The following is a 17,539-nucleotide window of genomic DNA, read 5'->3' as shown; positions in this document are numbered from 1 at the left end:
ATATATATATAGGAGAATACTCCATTTTCTTATACGTATAATAAAACCCGTAAGACCTAAATTCATCTTATTGGACTAGAATAGTAGTGACTCTATTCGAGAGAAATCCATATTTTCTTATACGTATAATAAAACCCGTAAGACCTAAATTCATCTTATTGGACTAGAATAGTAGTGACTCTATTCGAGAGAAATCTCGGGTATGTCCTAGTCCGACAATAAAGTGAGTTGAACACTTTTGCGGATTTTTGAACCCAAAAACCTCTTTTCTAAGGGGATTTTTTGCCGAATTTTTTCTTGAATTTATGATATAAATGAAATGACATTTTTGCGGAAAGTTAAACATTTTAGCAAATAAATACATTAGTCACAAATTGAAGCTCGTAGGTCAACCGCATTCTACGGATCTTTAATACTGGGGTGCGTAAAACCTTCCCGAGGGGATCACCAGAACCCTTACCTCGAACTTTGGTACCAAAAAGATTTCTCTCTTGCTTGAAAAATCTTTTACCCGTTTTTCCTAGTTTTCCTTTAAATAAATTAGGTGGCAACTCTAGAATACTAAAATCCAATTTAGAACACCAACAACCTCGTAGTAGCTTTTATGCACTCGCGTAAAAGTGAACCATAACACCCATAATTTGATTGGAAGATGATCCCGAAATCTCAATGCTCGCGCCACATTAAGAATGTGAAGGTGTTTTCTTTCGACTCTTCCATTCTGCTATGGTGTCCCTGTGCAAGATGTTTGGAAAAAAATTCCATGTTCAAAGAAGTAAGTCTTCATACATGTGAACTCAGTTCCGTTATCACTTCTAACAATCTTCAGCCTCTTACCAAATTGCCTATCCACCAAGGCGAAGAAATTTTTCAAGGTTTGGGACACTTCTTTCTTATCGACTAAAAGAAAAATTCACACGGCTCACGAATGATCATCCACAACAGTAAAAAAATACGAAGCACAACAAGAAAAAGGGATTCTATACGGTCCCCATAAATCACAATGAATCATTTCAAAAATATCCAAAGCTATATTATCACTTAAAGGAAAATCACTTCTTGTTTGCTTTGCCCTTTTGCATGTATCACATTATTTATCTAATCTAATACTACTCTCCTTTAGGCCTAATGTCGTAATGGACTTCATTACTTGTGCAGAAGTTGACCTAACCGTTTGTGCCAAAGATCGAACCAATCGACAGCCTCTGCCTTCATAGCTCGTATCCACGGTACATTTCAAAAATGGTAAATATCACCTGGACGCTCATCCGTTCCAAGCAGCTTCCTCGTGGTGGGGTCCTGTATAAAACACATAATTTTGTTAAATTTTACATTACAATCTAAATGTTCAACAAGTTCTGACATAGAAATTAAATTGCATGTTAAATCCGGAACGTAAAAAACATCCTTCAACCAAATCCTATTATTTAGCCTGATTGTTCCTTCTCTCGTGGCCACCGAGCTACTTCCATCCGGAAGCCCAACCGGACACTCCGGAATGTCCCGTTGATTGCTCAGTTCCTCCGAATTATCTGTCACATGGTTGGTAGCTCCGGGGTCAATAATACAGGATGAGTTTTCAGTCTTACCATTCATCTTGCCGTTCAGGTTTGTTCCTTGAAAATTCAACACGTGAATCACAGTCTTCCGGATCTCATCGCTCACATTATAAGGTCTTGTCCAACCTGTGTTCATCGGTCCTATCTTCTCCTGAGTTCCTTCTTTGGCAACCACGGCATTAGCTCGATAGTTGTCTCTACCATGATTGGATCCTGATCCCACCCATCTGCTATTGTTGTTGTCCTTGTCCTCTTCCTCCATTTTTTTAGTCTCCTTTTTTATTTTTGGGCCACCAATCCGGATAGCCATGAGCCGAAAACATCCGTCAACAGCGTGTCCGGGTCTCTTGCAATGTGTGTAGAATTCACAATTTTTTTTCTCTTCACCTTAATCACGGTAAGAATTTCTCCCTTGTACGGTAATAGACATGGTTTTACTTCAGTCCTCTGTTTTCCGTGTGACTCCTCACACACACTATTCTTACACCAGCTTCGAATAGACCTTGTCCAATGATGGCAACCTTTCTTGGGCTAGTATGTTCGACCTCACCGTTCCATTCATTGCTTCATCCAATCCCATAAGGAAGAGATGCACATCTTCTTCTTCTTCTTCTTCTTCTTCTTCTCTTTTGGCTTCTAGGGCCGTTCCTAGATTGCATGTGCACTTTTCGCATGTACCAGTTGGAATCTGATCGTAATTCACCAATTCCTCCCACATCTTAGTGAGTTTTCCATAGCAATCCACCGTGGTTCTTCCCTTCTACTTGCACTCGGCAAGTTCTGCCTTTAGTTGTTGCATCCGAGGGCCGTTAAGAACGACAAACCGCTCTCAGATGCTCGTCCATAATTTTTCTGCTTCCTCTTTATGTGAAATCCTTGAGCGAAGAGTTGGTTCTATGGTGTTGTGAATCCACAACACAAACAGTGACTTTATAGTCCACTAGTCTTCTAAGCCCGGTGACTCTTCTTCTGGCTTCTTGATTGTACCGTCAACGAAGCTGAATTTCTTCCTTGATCATAGAGTTGTCCTCATGGATCTAGCCCATTATTCATAATTTTTACCCTTCAATTGGACTTGTGTCACCACAATTCGAGGGTTATTGTTCGACATAATGTCATAGGGAGAGATTATTTTTCATGGAGTTTTATTTTCTTCACCAGCAATTCCTTTGCCTTTATTGTCGGTTTCTCCGCACCTGCCATGGTTTTAGGGTTTTTGTGTTCTTTTCAACGTGGCTCTGATATCATGTTAAAATCAAGACATGGACGAGAATTTAGAGAGACAAGAATTATGGGAGAATTGTTTTGACTTTTATATTAATCATAATGACCTCCTTATATATAAGTAAGGTCTTCCTTACCCTAGTCTAATAAGTTAACCCTATTAGAATAGAACTACAAATTCTATATTACCAAAATTACAAATTCACCATAAATAGACCAAACCTGTTACAATTAGACTAGAATAGGATTTCAACCGACGGAGGGAGTCACTGACTCATCGCAGTTTGTCCGGTCAACAACCGATCTCAAGAGGCAAGATCTGTTAGCCATAGCTACATGGAGCAGAATCGGGTGGCAGATGTGCTGGCAAAGGAAGGCGGTTGAAGGTCTGAAGACCTCTTTTTGGATGAAGTTCCTCATGTACGTCTGGGCAAACAAACTAGGAATTACTTTTGCTAGCAAAATGTCAAACAAGAGTTGTAATTAATCTTGATATAATTTACTTTTATACTCCTCACTAAGCCCAGGGCGGCCCAAACAATGATTCTGCTATTTTTGCTTACACACTCACAAAAAAGAACCGTGACCTTTTATCTTTTGCGAATAGGTATTGAAGTAAAACTCCCGTCGATCTTAATTCATTCCCATTCTTATAATTTCCTTGTTCTGAATATTCCACGATATTAAGTAGTCATTCTAAGTTACTTTCAGTAGAAGCAATTTTTTTTTCCCATCCATGAACCTTTGATTCTTCTAAAATTCCAAATCCTATTATAAACGGATTCATAATTTAAACTTGTTCGTTCTGCTTTGAGATTCTTGCCTCTAAAGTACCCATTTTGGAGATTTGCAATTATGTGTTTATAATTTACTATTTGCTGAAATATGATGAATTTACACTATATATCTATGTTTTGCGTGGATCTCGGTTGAACTCATGCTCCATCCACTTCTGCACTCCTGCATCAGCTTTTATGGAAATTAGAGTATTATTCAAGAATCAAATTAATTTGCTTCAAAAGTGGAAGATATCAATGGACTTTATGAAATGATTTCACGCAATTCTGCCTCTTGTTCCAAAAGTCATCAATTTATTAAGTCGTGGGAACTTACAATAATGTCAAGAAAGAATTACATAGTATATGTACTTCCAAAAGCCATTGAGTCATGGGAACTTCCAATTATATCAGGAAAGTAAGTACTATTATTTATACACATTAGAAGGGGTCTGTAAATTATCTAATTCATCTCATTCTTCTTTCCATAGTACAAATATACAGTAAAAGAGATGGAAAGGTGCGTGAATCAAAATCATTGTGTGAACAAGAAAACCTGTATAAAAGACAAGTTGAAAAGAACAAATTGTTCAATTTCCATCCTTCCAACTTATTGAACTAGTAATCATATCACATATTCACATTTAAAGTGTACAACACATAGTTCTCACATTAAGAAATCTAAACCTCAAAGCAGATGCAAAACATGAAAAGAAGCATAAATATAAACGGGCCGCCCACGTGCCAACATTATTCCACTGATCAATCAGCATAATGGAGCAGGAACAACCGAAAATGAGCAGGAAATGATGATGGAGACTCAAGATGTCTGAGTTTCGGGATTGGTGGGAGGAAGGGGTTTAGTAACAGCAGCTAAGATATCAGCATAACCAACAACTCCAACTAAACAGTCCTCATTCTCGGCATCAGTAACCCATACATGAGTTGCCCGATGTGACAACATCTGAGCCATAACAGCAGCCAGTGAGCTTGTCTCCTTACATGTCAATGGCGCACTTCTTCCACGATACATGCTCCTAGAAGCACTTAAAGATGAGTTTGTTGGATTGCTGACGAACCCAATACTTCTGCTGCTAAATGTTTTTGACCTAGCTGGACCGGGCCTATTGGCAGTATTTGCATCTGTTACCATAGGATCATTGACTGCAAAATCAGGTAAGGATCTTGAGGTGATAGTATCCTCAACACCCATCACGAATTGTCCTGCTGAAAAATTAGCCAAGGCCCATGCGGCAGCCAAATAATCACACTTCCACAGTTTAGTGGCAGAAATCTCGCCAATGATTTTGTTGTAATCATCTCCCATAGGCTCGATGACTGCAACTGCAGGGGGATCCTTTGGCAGTTTTTGTGTGGCATCCATCGCTGCTCGTGATGCTTCTATTGAGCAGTAGTTTGGGTTAATGACTCCAAGGGAATAGATAGAGGAGAGAGGTATAGGGGCTAATGCACCAAGGCAACCAATAATAAAACGGATGATATCTTCTCTAGACAGACAACAGAACTTGTCACGAATGGTCGTAGGGGAAGAAGTTGATGGTCGGTTGGCATTGGCAGCAGGATTAGAAGTATCAATATTCTTTAGCCATTTGCCGTTATAAAGAATTGAAAATCTCTTGCTCATACCTCTCCATACAACAATTTTAGGAACTAGGAGCCGCTTCACACCTTGTTTCATCATCTCCAGTGCGTCTATCAACCTGAAAGAACAATGGATCAGCAATATACCAGTTTAAGGAATAGTTCCTAAAAATTTCCATTGTCATCTCACTTTCCAGGAGAAAAATCATTGTATAATCTAACTGTCCTCTTACCTTCACAGGGAAGAAAAGATACAAATACGTGCAAAATTGTTTATTATTTTCTTTCCTTTTGTACCTTGTATATGAAACAAAAATGAAGATAACTACCTTGATGATCTACTTCACATATTAGTTGACTCTTATAGGTATGGACGCAAATGCACATCAGGAACCCAATGTAATGTTTAATCAGTGATTTCATGAGCCAAGGAAAAATGGATTGCACACAGAGAAGTCGAGACTAGGATCTCCAATCGTCCTAAGATTGTAGATACATAACTGACAACAAAAACATACAACCACCACACCTTAATCCCAAGCAGGAAACTACAGCAGAACAATTACACAAATTCCGTGCAAAGATGTTCACATGCTTTCACAACAACCACCACCCCTCCTCCCCCCCCCCCCCCAACCACCCCCCCAGTCCCTCCCTCTTTCCCCTTCCCAGTCGTCCTCAGATTGTAGATATATAACTGACAACAAAAACATACAACCACACCTTAATCCCAAGCAGGAGATTACAGCAAAACAATTACACAAATTCCATACAAAGATGTTCACATTCTTTCACAACAACCACCACCCCTTCCACCCCCCACATCTACCCCCTCCCGGTCTCTCCCTCTTCCCCCTTCCCAAACAGGTTAATGCAGCTCTTTGGTTGAGTGCAGAGTACTCATGGATCAAGATCCTTCCTCATCTAGTTTCTTTTCAGGAGATCTTTTTCTTTCTTACGTTTCTTCTCTTCTAGTAATAATTATTTTAAGGGGTGGAAGTAGGGTCGTATGCTACTACAAACCAGAGACTAAATCTACACTCTGCAAAAGTACTAAAGGAGAAGTTACTCAACAAGAGTTTTTGGTACTCTTCTTAAAATTTTCCCGGACCATTTACAAGATAGATAGAAAGACTCCTCCAGTTGGCTGGATTTATTACTAGATAGAATCTAGTCAAGTTAAGTGTAAAACTCACAATTTTACATTCTATTATGAATGAACAAGGTTCACGAAACCAAAAGCTTCCATTCTACTCTTCATTCTCCAGGTATGAACCATGCGACAACTGAGAGAGACCCAGAATTAAATAATGATATAACCAGCTGATTAAAAACGTACATACCTAAAGCTATCCAGTCGTAGCGGTCCGAGAAGAATATAAATAATCAGTCTTTCCAGCATGAAAAAGCAAAGTTAGAAAGTTCAAATACCTAATTAGAATATTAGTTTTTGGTAATGTGTTCTCAACATATGGGTAAGTGTGTCAAGAAGAAAGAGGATTTGACATCGGGTACTTGTTCAAAAGAAGAAAGAGGATTTGACATCAGGTACTTGTTTCTCAAGTTTTTTTTTGTTTTTATATTTACGTTTATTAATATCAGATACTCCGATTCAGCCAAAGAGGTGTATAGAGAATTAGTCCCCTTACTAAAATTCACAAAACAATTCACAATGACCTTATAAGCTAAAAAAGCAGTTGCTATAGAGGAAGTCAAGGGAACAGAATCTTTTTTTTTAATTTTTGGATCAAGTAAAAGTATTTTCCGTCATAAACATTGCCACAACAGCCGTATACAAAGGGTATACCAAAAGATCAAGAATCTACAAACTATGATTCTCTACAAACTCCACCCAATCCTCTATACAACAAGGAACTTTCTGTTTACACCAATCAAGGGAACAGAATCTTAGGATAAAAATTTCACATGCAAATTCAAAAGGTACCCAAATCATAGTGGTACCCCGTTTAAGAGAAGGTAATCATGTAACAACCAGCAACATTGTCCCCCAAAGAGGGCCATGACAGAGTGATCTCCGGTCACCATTACTATTTACTGGTGATGAAGACACTTTGTCTTGAGCTTAAAACAGCTGCAGAACTTGGCTGGATAAGAGGCTTCAGAATTGAAGGAAATGGCAGGGACATGTTAGAGGTTTTACACATGCTATATGCAGATGATACATTAATATTGTATGATGCTGAGAAGGAACAACTACAACATCTAAAAATGAACTTGTAGACATTTGAAGCCGTTTGTGGACACCACATAAACTTGGCCAAAAGCAGCATATTCTCAGCGAAATGAAGACAGTCAAATTTCTGAATTGGCTAGAAATTTGGGCTGACAAATGGTTGAATTCACTGGAACATACTTGGGTCTTCCACTAGGCTCCAAGTACAGAGACTGCAAAGTGGGGCAAGGAGTGATTAAGAACAGAAAATATAAGCTAGCACCCTGGAAGAAGACCTATCATTTAGTGGATGAATGATACTTATGAAAGTGCTTTAGACGGAATTCCAACATAAGAAGGCACTTCTCATGGGATGACGTCCAGGAGAGAAGATTCATTTGATTAGTGGCCTAATGTATTAAAAAGAAAAAGGAAGGGGAATTTTGGGAATCAGAAATTTAAGCGTAGACAACAAAAGCTTACTATATAAACCGGCTAAGGAGATTTGGGATGAGAAGGTTGAAATGGAAAGTGTCATTAGAGGAGACACGGGCATGGAAGATCAATGGTGCTCCAAACCTGTGACTAGCTCATAGGGGTCATTTGGTTGCTGGTTAGGAAGGAAGTTATCCATGTATTATTAGCATAGCTAATTCCATGTTTGGTAGCTTTTTAGTTGCTTTGTATAAAATTTTGCACACCAAATACGGTGTTTGGTTATCATTCTACAACCCCCCCCCCCCCCCCCCCCCCAATAAATAAAACATCTATATGTTATGAGTCAATTTATGTGTTAATTTTTTGCAGGATAAAAGATGGAATAACTAACACAAGAATAACAAAACCCTGCATAACTAATCCCTGCATTACTAATACTTGCATAACTCTAACTAGCAACCAAATGACCCCATATGGTACAGGTATATGGAAGCACATAAGAGGTTTATGGGGGCAGTTTGAAAACGGCACAGATTGGAAATGACATCATGACCAAAAATGACCAAAATGTGGCATGATATATGGATAAACAAGGCCCCACTCAAGGACATCTTTCCCGAAATTTATGCTCTGATATGTACAGCTGCATAAACTTACAAAGACAGAATCCGGGACCTGAGCTTAAGGAGATACATACAAAGATTCGGAGTTGGGAAGTATAACTCTTATGTTGGAAATGTTAGAGAACATGCAACTTCTGGAACCAAAGACATACAGGAGCCTTGGAATTCAATAAAAATAGCATATTCTCGCTCATATTATCAATGATCAATGAAGAGTGGTACAGATGAAGCAATTCAGCTTGCTCGAAGATGATTTCAAGATACAAGATCCACCAAAAGTCATATGTTTGGATGGATGGTTTCATAGTAAAGCTATCTGAGGAGGAAAAGTGGATTCGATCTATGTAATAGATGCCTTTTATGCAAAGATATAGCCCTGAAACTGGAGAACATTTACTTTTCTATTGCAAGGTAACAAGGCAAATTTGGAGAATTTCCTAAATCCTTTGGCATGCAATGGTTCTTTCAAAGGAATCCCAGAGAAACAACACTGGCATGCCAACATATGAAGACAAAGAAAGAGCAAAGACTTATGGAGGACCATCGCATTATGCATTCTTTGAACCATGTGGTTAGATAATAATCAAAGATGTTTTAAAGGGAAAGCAACAGCCCCATAGCTGTTGTGAAGTTTAGGTGCATTAAACGTTTGACTCTTTGGTGTAGAATGAATCTTGCGATGATTGTAATATTATTATAGGCTTATTAGGTTCCCTCAATGTCTACCATATAGAAGTCCAGTTGCTTATGTGCATTTGGAGTACCTTCTTGGTGCTCAATCATTCAATAATAATTATTCTTGATCATTGGAAAACACTAGCAAACATGGAAAACCTCACGTCAGAAGGCAGAAGGAAAGAGAGGTGCACAAAGTCCCCTAGAACATCCTAGGCTATTACCAAACTTGAACAGCAGAATAATGCAGCAGGTGTTCCCCCTTGATGCTTTTAGATTTCCATATCTAGAATCTTTTTTCATATAATGAAGTAATCCGAAGTTTCCAGTTTTAAAAAATGCGTTGGAAATGGGCCTACCCCTCGACACTTCTCCACTCAAATACCTGGCTTGGGGTCTCCAATATCCATGTCATAGAGTACAACACAGCAACCAATACGTCCCATTTCCAACCCAGTAGCTACTTTGCTAAAGAGAGAATCCCAAATCTTGAAGTACTCTGAACTTCTGCTCGGGTTCTAAACAAAGAGACATCTCATAATCGAGTGTGTGTGTGTGTGAGAGAGAGAGAGAGAGGCCTTTAACTTTCTTCAACCAAATTGTTACTTTGATCAGTGAAACATAATTCCTTAAAATTGATTCTTTGAAGCATATTTTACCTAGTTAAAGTGTGAATTAACCTTGCCATATCGCGTTTCTGTTGTAGTCTTGTAGAGGAGACATAGATAAATTCAAATTTAATCACATGAAACACTGCATCAGTCAACTCTCCAAAACTTGAACCAAGTTTGCCTAATCCCTAACTTACAAATCACACAAGGCTCCACCGGTCAATGAATTGACTATTGGCAGATCTATCGGGCCAAGTAGACACCAGAAATATACACACCCCTACCTCAGACACACTATTCAGTACTATTCTTATAGATAGTAAACCATGTCATTAGCAAAACCACTACTGTTCCTACTCTAATATACCCTATTCACTACCATTTAGAAATTATGCAATGCATGTTATTTAATACAACAAACCAGACAAACGATAATATAATGCTAGCATAACTAATCCCAACATTACTAATCCAGCATTACAAATACAACCTATTCAGTACTATTCTTATACACCCTACCTAACGACCCATAATAGAATTTATAAGACAATAGCATCTTAAACTTTATGTAAAATCCAGTATATAGCACATCAGTATTCCTAAGCAAGCTCCTACAACTCCCTGATCAAACATAAAGGATTGGCATAAACAATGAACACAATTAATTCTAACCTTGTGGCAGGGTCAAGCTCCTTGAGCAAAGAATTATCAGGAACGACAACCTCAGAAACAGGAGTCTTCATAGCTTTCTCCTGATCAGCCAAACATCCCTCTCTAGCCAAGAATGCGACAATATCAAGGGAATTAAGAATACCCACAAACCGTTTTCGCCTCATTTCCGCATTCTCAATCAAGCTCTTTTGAGATCTCATCTTCCACACAGGTATCCCACATTCTGTAGACTCCCCAATAGCCTTTATAGCTGCCTCCACTGTTTGTGTCTCTGTAAATTCCACTAACTCAGGCTTTCCCACTGTTAGATCCCCCACCACATGGTACAAAAACACAGATGCCATTGGCTTCTTTTTGCTTTTCTATTGAACCAAACAGATAATAGATCAAGGTATCAGTAAAGGAATGATAATTAATCTCCTACAAGTCCCATAAATTGCAACAAATAAAAGGTCTAAAATTGAGATAATGATCAAAAAGCACACCTGAACTATGCGAGTTGCCTACCTAAACTACCAGCTGTTTGTATTTCCTGTCTTAACTATCACCAACTATTTATCACCTGACTAGACCAAGTGTTTTGAATACGATCGCTTAAAGGCATGTGACAGCTTAATTTGTAATTTCCCAAGATTTATCTGAATCTTTACCAAAACTTTTCAAGAGAGATCCGGATTTCCCTGATGGAGAAAGAAAAGTTCAAATATAATAAAGGGTATCCAAAAAAGTGCAATTTTGTCAACTGGGGTCAGAGGAAATTCAAAAAGGAATGATGATTAATCTCCTACAACTCCATAAAAAAAAAGTTCAAAATTCTTTAATTTTTCAAGCTTTATCTGAAACTTTTCAAAAATTCTAAAAAAAAGATCCGGATTTCAGTGATAGACAAAGAAAAGTTCAAACTTTGATACAGGGTATCCTAAAAGGTGCAATTTTTCCAACTTGGGTCAGAGGAAATTCAAGAATGGAGAATTTTCCACGTAACCAAACAAAGAATAGCAAAAACAAGAAATATCCTTTCTTATAAGAGTGAATGGAGAAAGATAAGGAGAAGATAGAAACGTGTAATGCGGAATCTAACAACACTAGCAATACTAAGAGGAGTTACATATAAAGCTACAAAATTGGCCATAGAAGAAATGGAAGTTCAACAAGGCAAAAAGCCAAGCCCATGAAAACAAGAAAAAAGAAAGATTCTTGATCTTTAGGAACAGATTTTGTAATTTATGGTAGAATTTTTGGTAAGTGAAACTAGTTAGTGATTTGTGGTGGAAGAATGTAAGGAGATATTAAAAGAGGGTATATTTATTTATTAGTGGAGAGAGTTTAGGGATGAGGTAAGGTCAAGTGGTCTAGACAGACTGAGATGTGTGTCCCAATAATTGGGTAATCACAGAAATTATTCAGATGTCCGAAAATGGGAAAAGATAAGTATGAATTTTGACACGGGTTTATTGCTTAGGAATTTGATTTGATCTGAGTGATTGTAGACAAATTCATAAAGTTAGCATCCGATTAAGATTGTTTATGGGATGTTTTGTTTTGATATGCCCGATTTTATATTCGTGAGATTGTTTGATATACCATGAAATCTTGTTTGGATTATTTTAGACGGTTTGGTAACATATATATTTGGAGTTTCTTCAAGATTTTTTTAGAAAGTCAGTCGATCTTAGCTTCAACCCTAGACAAACGGATAATCTTATATTTATGGGAGTGATTAAATTTTAATTTTGTAACAACCTGTCCGGTCGTTTTGAGTATTAGAAATGTTTTTCCCCAAAATGACCCTTTGTGTAGGTTCAACGTGTGTTTTATGACTCACGGAAACATGTGGCACGGGCCCCGAGGGACTCAGAAGCGTTTCGGAGGAGAAAACCAAAAACTTGAAGTTGAAACTTAGAAGTTGATCAAAGTTAACATTTGGGGTTAACAGACTCGAAATCGAGATTTGAAAGTTCCTATAGATCCTTATGGTGTTTTAGGACTTAGTTGGATAGTTTGGACGAGTCCCGAGGGGCTCGAGAGTGATTCAGACGCGTAAGTTGAAAACTAGTGAAGAGTTGACCACGGTGATATTATTCGGGCAAACGAGCCCGGGTTCATGATTTGAAGGTTCCAACAGGTTCATATGATGATTTTGGACTTGTCCGCAAGTTTTTGTTAGATTCCAATGAGTTTTGGATGGGCTTTGATCGTATTACGTTTGTATTTGATGTTTAAACGTCGTGTTGAGCATAAACAATACCACAAACAATACCACACGAAGCAAATGAGCTATGAATTATGCTTTTATTGAACCATTAGATTCGTTTTGTGATTTCGGAATCACGGCAACAATAATTGTCGAATTCCGAGGTCGTATGAGAGAGTTATGGTGATTTTAGCACAAAAATCTGTTGTTGAATCTAGTGCGACCGCAATTGCAAAGTTTGGTCGGCAATCGCGGTCCCACAAAAGCGAAGGGATTCAAGAATGCGGAAAAACAGACAGCAAATGCGTAGGTTGGGTGGCAATTGCGAAGAACCCTTTGTATAAAAGTTGCCACATTTTGGAATTTTTGGTATTTTCTACACTTTGGGAGTTAAGAAGCTCGGATTGAGATGATTTTTTCGTATAAACATCGGGTAAGTGATTCTACATCAGTTTTGATCGTTTTGTCAAAATAATCATTATTCTTCATGCTTAGATTCATGAATCTGAATGGGAAAGTTGAGATTTTAGCCCTAAGTATAAAAAGTACAAATTTTGGGGATTTGAAGGACGTTTTGATATAGGATTTGAATTTTGAGCGTAGTTGAACTCGTATGAGTATGGGTAACATGTTTTTGAAATAAAGTTACGATTTTAACCCCGAGGTTCGGGTTTGACTTTTTAGTTCAAATTATTTTATATATCAATTTGGGTATTGTTAAAGTCATTTCCTGTAACACTCTGTAAATTCGGGTGAGGTGTGAATATGTTAAATGAGTATTAGTGTGACATTTTAGCCATATGAAGTCCCATCGAGATGAACTTGGGTGGAAATAGTGGTTTTAAAAACAAGGCGAATAGTGAAGTGCATAAGATTCGATAGAATCGACTAAGTTATGATAGGTCTGCATTCAAGCCTGATTTCGAAACAATCCGTTGGAATTTGAGAAAACTTAAAACATGAAAGTTGTAGCGCTTTGAAATACGTTTCCATCCATATATGGTGGAGCTCAAACGGAGATTTGTGCTAGGAGTTATGACCATTTTACTGAACACTATTGATAAAGTTAAAAAATGTGAAATTTTAACTAAGTGTGAGATGGACCTAGGAGCTCGCTGAGCTAAGCTCAAAGCGAGATAGGGTCATGCTATAGACCTCACTTCAGCGAGGTGTAAGATTCCAAAATGCAAAATTCAGAAAAATTGGCTAAGTATAAAATGGGACCTCGGAGCTCACTGAGCTAAGCTCAAAGCGAGCTAGGGTCATGCTATAGACCTCGCTCAGCGAGGTGTAGGATCCAAAATGCCCCCATCCTATAAATTCAACACCTAACTCAAAAATTCATTTGTTAGATATTCCAACTTCGCAGAAAACCATTAAAGGACGATTTTTCTCTCCTCTCAACCTCCCATATCAAGGTAAGAACATCTCTACGATTCCTAATCAATCCTAGCGCTAAATACATGATTCTTAAACAAAAACATAGGACTAACAAGTAATTCTTCTCCAAAGATTCAAAGCTGGGGTTTGGGTGTTCTTCGTCAGAGAAGCAAGATAATTCATTAGATTGGAGCGTTTACAAGTATGTAGGGCTTCTATCCACGTGTGGGAACATCTTTGTTCTTTTCCACACTACGTTTGATTCATGAACAACATTTTTCCACAGATCTCTAAGGTATTTGGTCTCAATTCATGATAAATTCTAGATACACGTTTTTATGAAATTATATATAGTATATGTCATGGTCAAACATGTTTCAGTATTTATATTCATGAATTTCATTTGGACTTCCATGAATCCGTCTGTAATCCATGTAAACTCATGATTGAAGTCCATGAGTTCTTAATTTCAAGTCATGACCCCATGTTACTCTACTTCAAGGATTTTACATGTTTTCCATGTCTCATGAAAATACATTTGATATATATATATATATATATATATATATAAATCATGTTTATGAAATCCATGGGCTTTTAAGCCAACCATGTTCATGTTATTTACTGAGAAGGTTTAAACACCTAAAACTACGTATGTCAACATAGGATAAGGATCGCTCCGCCCAGTTAGGACGATTCCTTTATGTTTATTGATTGAATCCATTAATGTCATGTTCATGTCTCATACCCCGGCAAGGTATGGGATTGCTATGCTGTTGGGCCAGGTACCAGACTCCACGTGCTCACGTGGTGATTTCATGTTGTCGATTATACTATGACTCTCCTATAGATATATATACTTAAAAATGTTTTACTCATGGTACAGCTTGATCATGCAGATCATGGTCATGTCCAGGTTTCAGTTACAATTACAGCTTTACAGTATTTAGCTACGGTTTCAGTTTTAGATTACTTATATATCCATGTTATTGATTTGGCTGCCCATTCCCCGAGCACCCCACTTACTATTTTTTCATTCAGCTGCTTTACATACAGGTACAATTTCAGTGTACTTACATCCCTTTTGCCCAAATGCAGGCATCGATTTACAGGACGGCGGATCTACTCGCTAGTATTCCTCGTATCAGCTATTGGTGAGCCCCATTTTATTGGGGTGTTATCTTTATTTCATGTTTATGTCATGTGATGCAGTAGAGGTATCGTAGGGGCCTTGTCCCAGTAAACAGTTTAGCATCTAGATTCACGTTTAGAGGTTTCATAGACTAGTTTAGCTTGTCATGTCAGATACTCAGTTATATTTAGCCTTGTCGGCTACATTATCATGTTTTTCATACTATTTCGGAACTCATGATTAAAACGTTATTTTCTGACTCATGATCACTTAATCTCAGTTTCATTTAGACTTTTATGATTTAACTCATATTCCGCGTTAATACATATCTCATGTTGATTCAGCAAGCCATGTGGTTCGCTCAGTCACATGCAATCAGGCACCGAGTGTCGTGTTACGCCCAGGCCATGGTTCGGGGCGTGACATTTAACCTTGTAGAGTACTATTTTAAATTGATTGGACTTGTTCTAGAAGACTAAAGCTAGCTTTGCTCGAATCGAGGTAAGTTCATACCTTGATTTCTAATAGGTAAACATTTTCTTAATTAAGTATCTTGGATGGATTAAGGATAAGGGGATACCGTATAGTCTAGGTGATGAGAACTTGTGCGGTATTAGGGACCGGGTTCTGGTATTTTGTGTTTATATGCCTACTTTTTATTTCACTTATGTGTTAAAAGCTTAGCTGAGCACACCTAAATGATTGAGGTGATGATCGTAGCATTGTTCACATGCTAGTGTACCATTTCAAAAATATATTCTTGTACTTATCGATGCCTGAGTTGCATAATTTTTATTCATCATATATATTCAGATATTCTCATACTTTTTGAGTATGGCCCAATAAAATTTTGTTTTGGGCAGATTGGTATGACTATGATCGGTGACATTTGATTCTGACAAATATATGATGATTATTAGCACAATGTGATGTTTTGTGCGGGCGTATGGAAAGTCCTTTATGAGTCGCTGGCCGAGGAACCCCCAGCAACATAGTGCTGCATTCTATATGTTGTTGGGTTGGAATTGTGCATATTATCTATATATGCTGAATTTGTGAATTTCATAAAACTCAATTCTAAGTGTTGGGTTGGATCTGTGCATAACATCCTTATATGTTGATTTCACATTTTGTCTGTTGTTGGGATAACATTATCCTGTATTCTATCTTGATCTTATTTGTTGTTGAAATCTATGAGTAAGACAAGTTAAAGGTAAGTTTTCTAAAGGCTCATCACTATTTTATTAGGATAGGTCTATGATACTTTCTGCGTACGCGTTGTTTTTTTACTCATGCAACACTTGATGCCCTTTTATGTACGGGTTTGGATATGAGTACTAGCGGAACAAGCGAAGATGATTAGAGTCCTGCTACTTGGAGTTTCAAGGTGAGCTACTAGTCGATCCGTAACACAGGACTCCGACTCTGTTTCTTTTATTTTACTTGTCTCTATATACAATGTAATGTGTCAAATTATTGTATTTACTTTTGTCTTAGGTGCTCTTGACTCATACACCAAGTCTTAACGTATTTTGGTTGGATTTTCGCGCATTTGATATATTCAGACTTGAGACTTATTATTGTTGTTCACGTATGCTTTCATTATATCTGTTAATAAGGAATAAACGACTAAAAATGGAATTGATTGGCCTACCGACTTAGGAGATTGTGGGCTATGACAAATTGATAGCTCTAGGTTCATCGGTCTTATGAGTCTTGAGCAAGGTCTAGTAGAGTCTTGTGGATCGCTATAGAGACGTTTATACTTATCTTCAAGAGTTTGATAAGTACGTTGAGATTGTCTGTACTGCACATGGAGATCATTCATGTGGCGTATGGACAATGTGGTTCTCTCCCGTGGGTCATGCTCCCGGACACTCCGTAGAATTAGTGTGTACGCAGGGTTGGTGCAGAAGGCTTCGGACTTTGAGATAGTTATGGTAAGAGTGTGCATCACATGCATTGTATATTGCGATGGTTCATTCATATCATCCATATATTCTTACTTGGTGTATCTATTATGTTGTGTTGATGGAATTTGTGCATATCATCTATATATGTTGAATTTGTGAATTCGATGAAACTCGATTCTAAGTGATGGGTTGGATCTGTGCATAATATCTTTATATGTTGATTTTGAGTTTTACTTGTTGTTAAGATAATATTATCTTGTATCCTATCTTGATCTTATTTATTATTGATGTATATGAGTAAGACATATTAACGGTAAGTTTTCTAAAGGCTCGCCACTACTTTGTTAGGAGGGTCGGTCTATGGTACTTACTGGGTACGTATTGTGTTTGTACTCATGCCACACTTGTTGCACTCTTACGTGCAGATTCAGATGTGAGTACTAGTGGAGCACGCGGAGGTATCTAAGGAGTTGCCACTTGGAGTTTCTGGGTGAGCTGCTGGCTGATTCGCACCACCCGACTCTGATTTTTTTTTTTTCCATTATATCTTTCTTTCTAGTCCTAGAC

The 17,539-nt window shown here is 37.9% G+C and overlaps 1 protein-coding gene across 2 annotated transcripts; it reads right to left on the bottom strand.

Moving 5' to 3' along the window:
• Nucleotides 1-4,131: 4,131 nt before the first annotated feature.
• LOC132613479 (CBS domain-containing protein CBSX6) lies at nucleotides 4,132-11,831 on the bottom strand. Of its 2 annotated transcripts, none has more exons than XM_060327504.1 (3): nucleotides 10,861-11,831; nucleotides 10,354-10,715; nucleotides 4,132-5,280 (listed from the first exon to the last, which is right to left on the bottom strand). In XM_060327504.1, the coding sequence occupies exons 2-3, from the start codon at nucleotides 10,695-10,697 to the stop codon at nucleotides 4,380-4,382; spliced, it is 1,245 nt and encodes a 414-aa protein (XP_060183487.1). In that variant the 5' UTR covers nucleotides 10,698-10,715; nucleotides 10,861-11,831; the 3' UTR covers nucleotides 4,132-4,379. The 2 variants fall into 2 exon arrangements, with proteins under 2 accessions (XP_060183487.1, XP_060183486.1); XM_060327503.1 differs by having other exon boundaries at nucleotides 10,839-11,829.
• Between the last annotated feature and the right edge of the window lie 5,708 nt (nucleotides 11,832-17,539).

Source organism: Lycium barbarum, chromosome 10, assembly GCF_019175385.1.
Source record: "Lycium barbarum isolate Lr01 chromosome 10, ASM1917538v2, whole genome shotgun sequence".
Taxonomy (NCBI): domain Eukaryota; kingdom Viridiplantae; phylum Streptophyta; class Magnoliopsida; order Solanales; family Solanaceae; genus Lycium; species Lycium barbarum.
The sequence above is the reverse complement of the archived record's forward strand: the minus strand, read 5'-3'. Positions and strand labels throughout refer to the sequence as shown.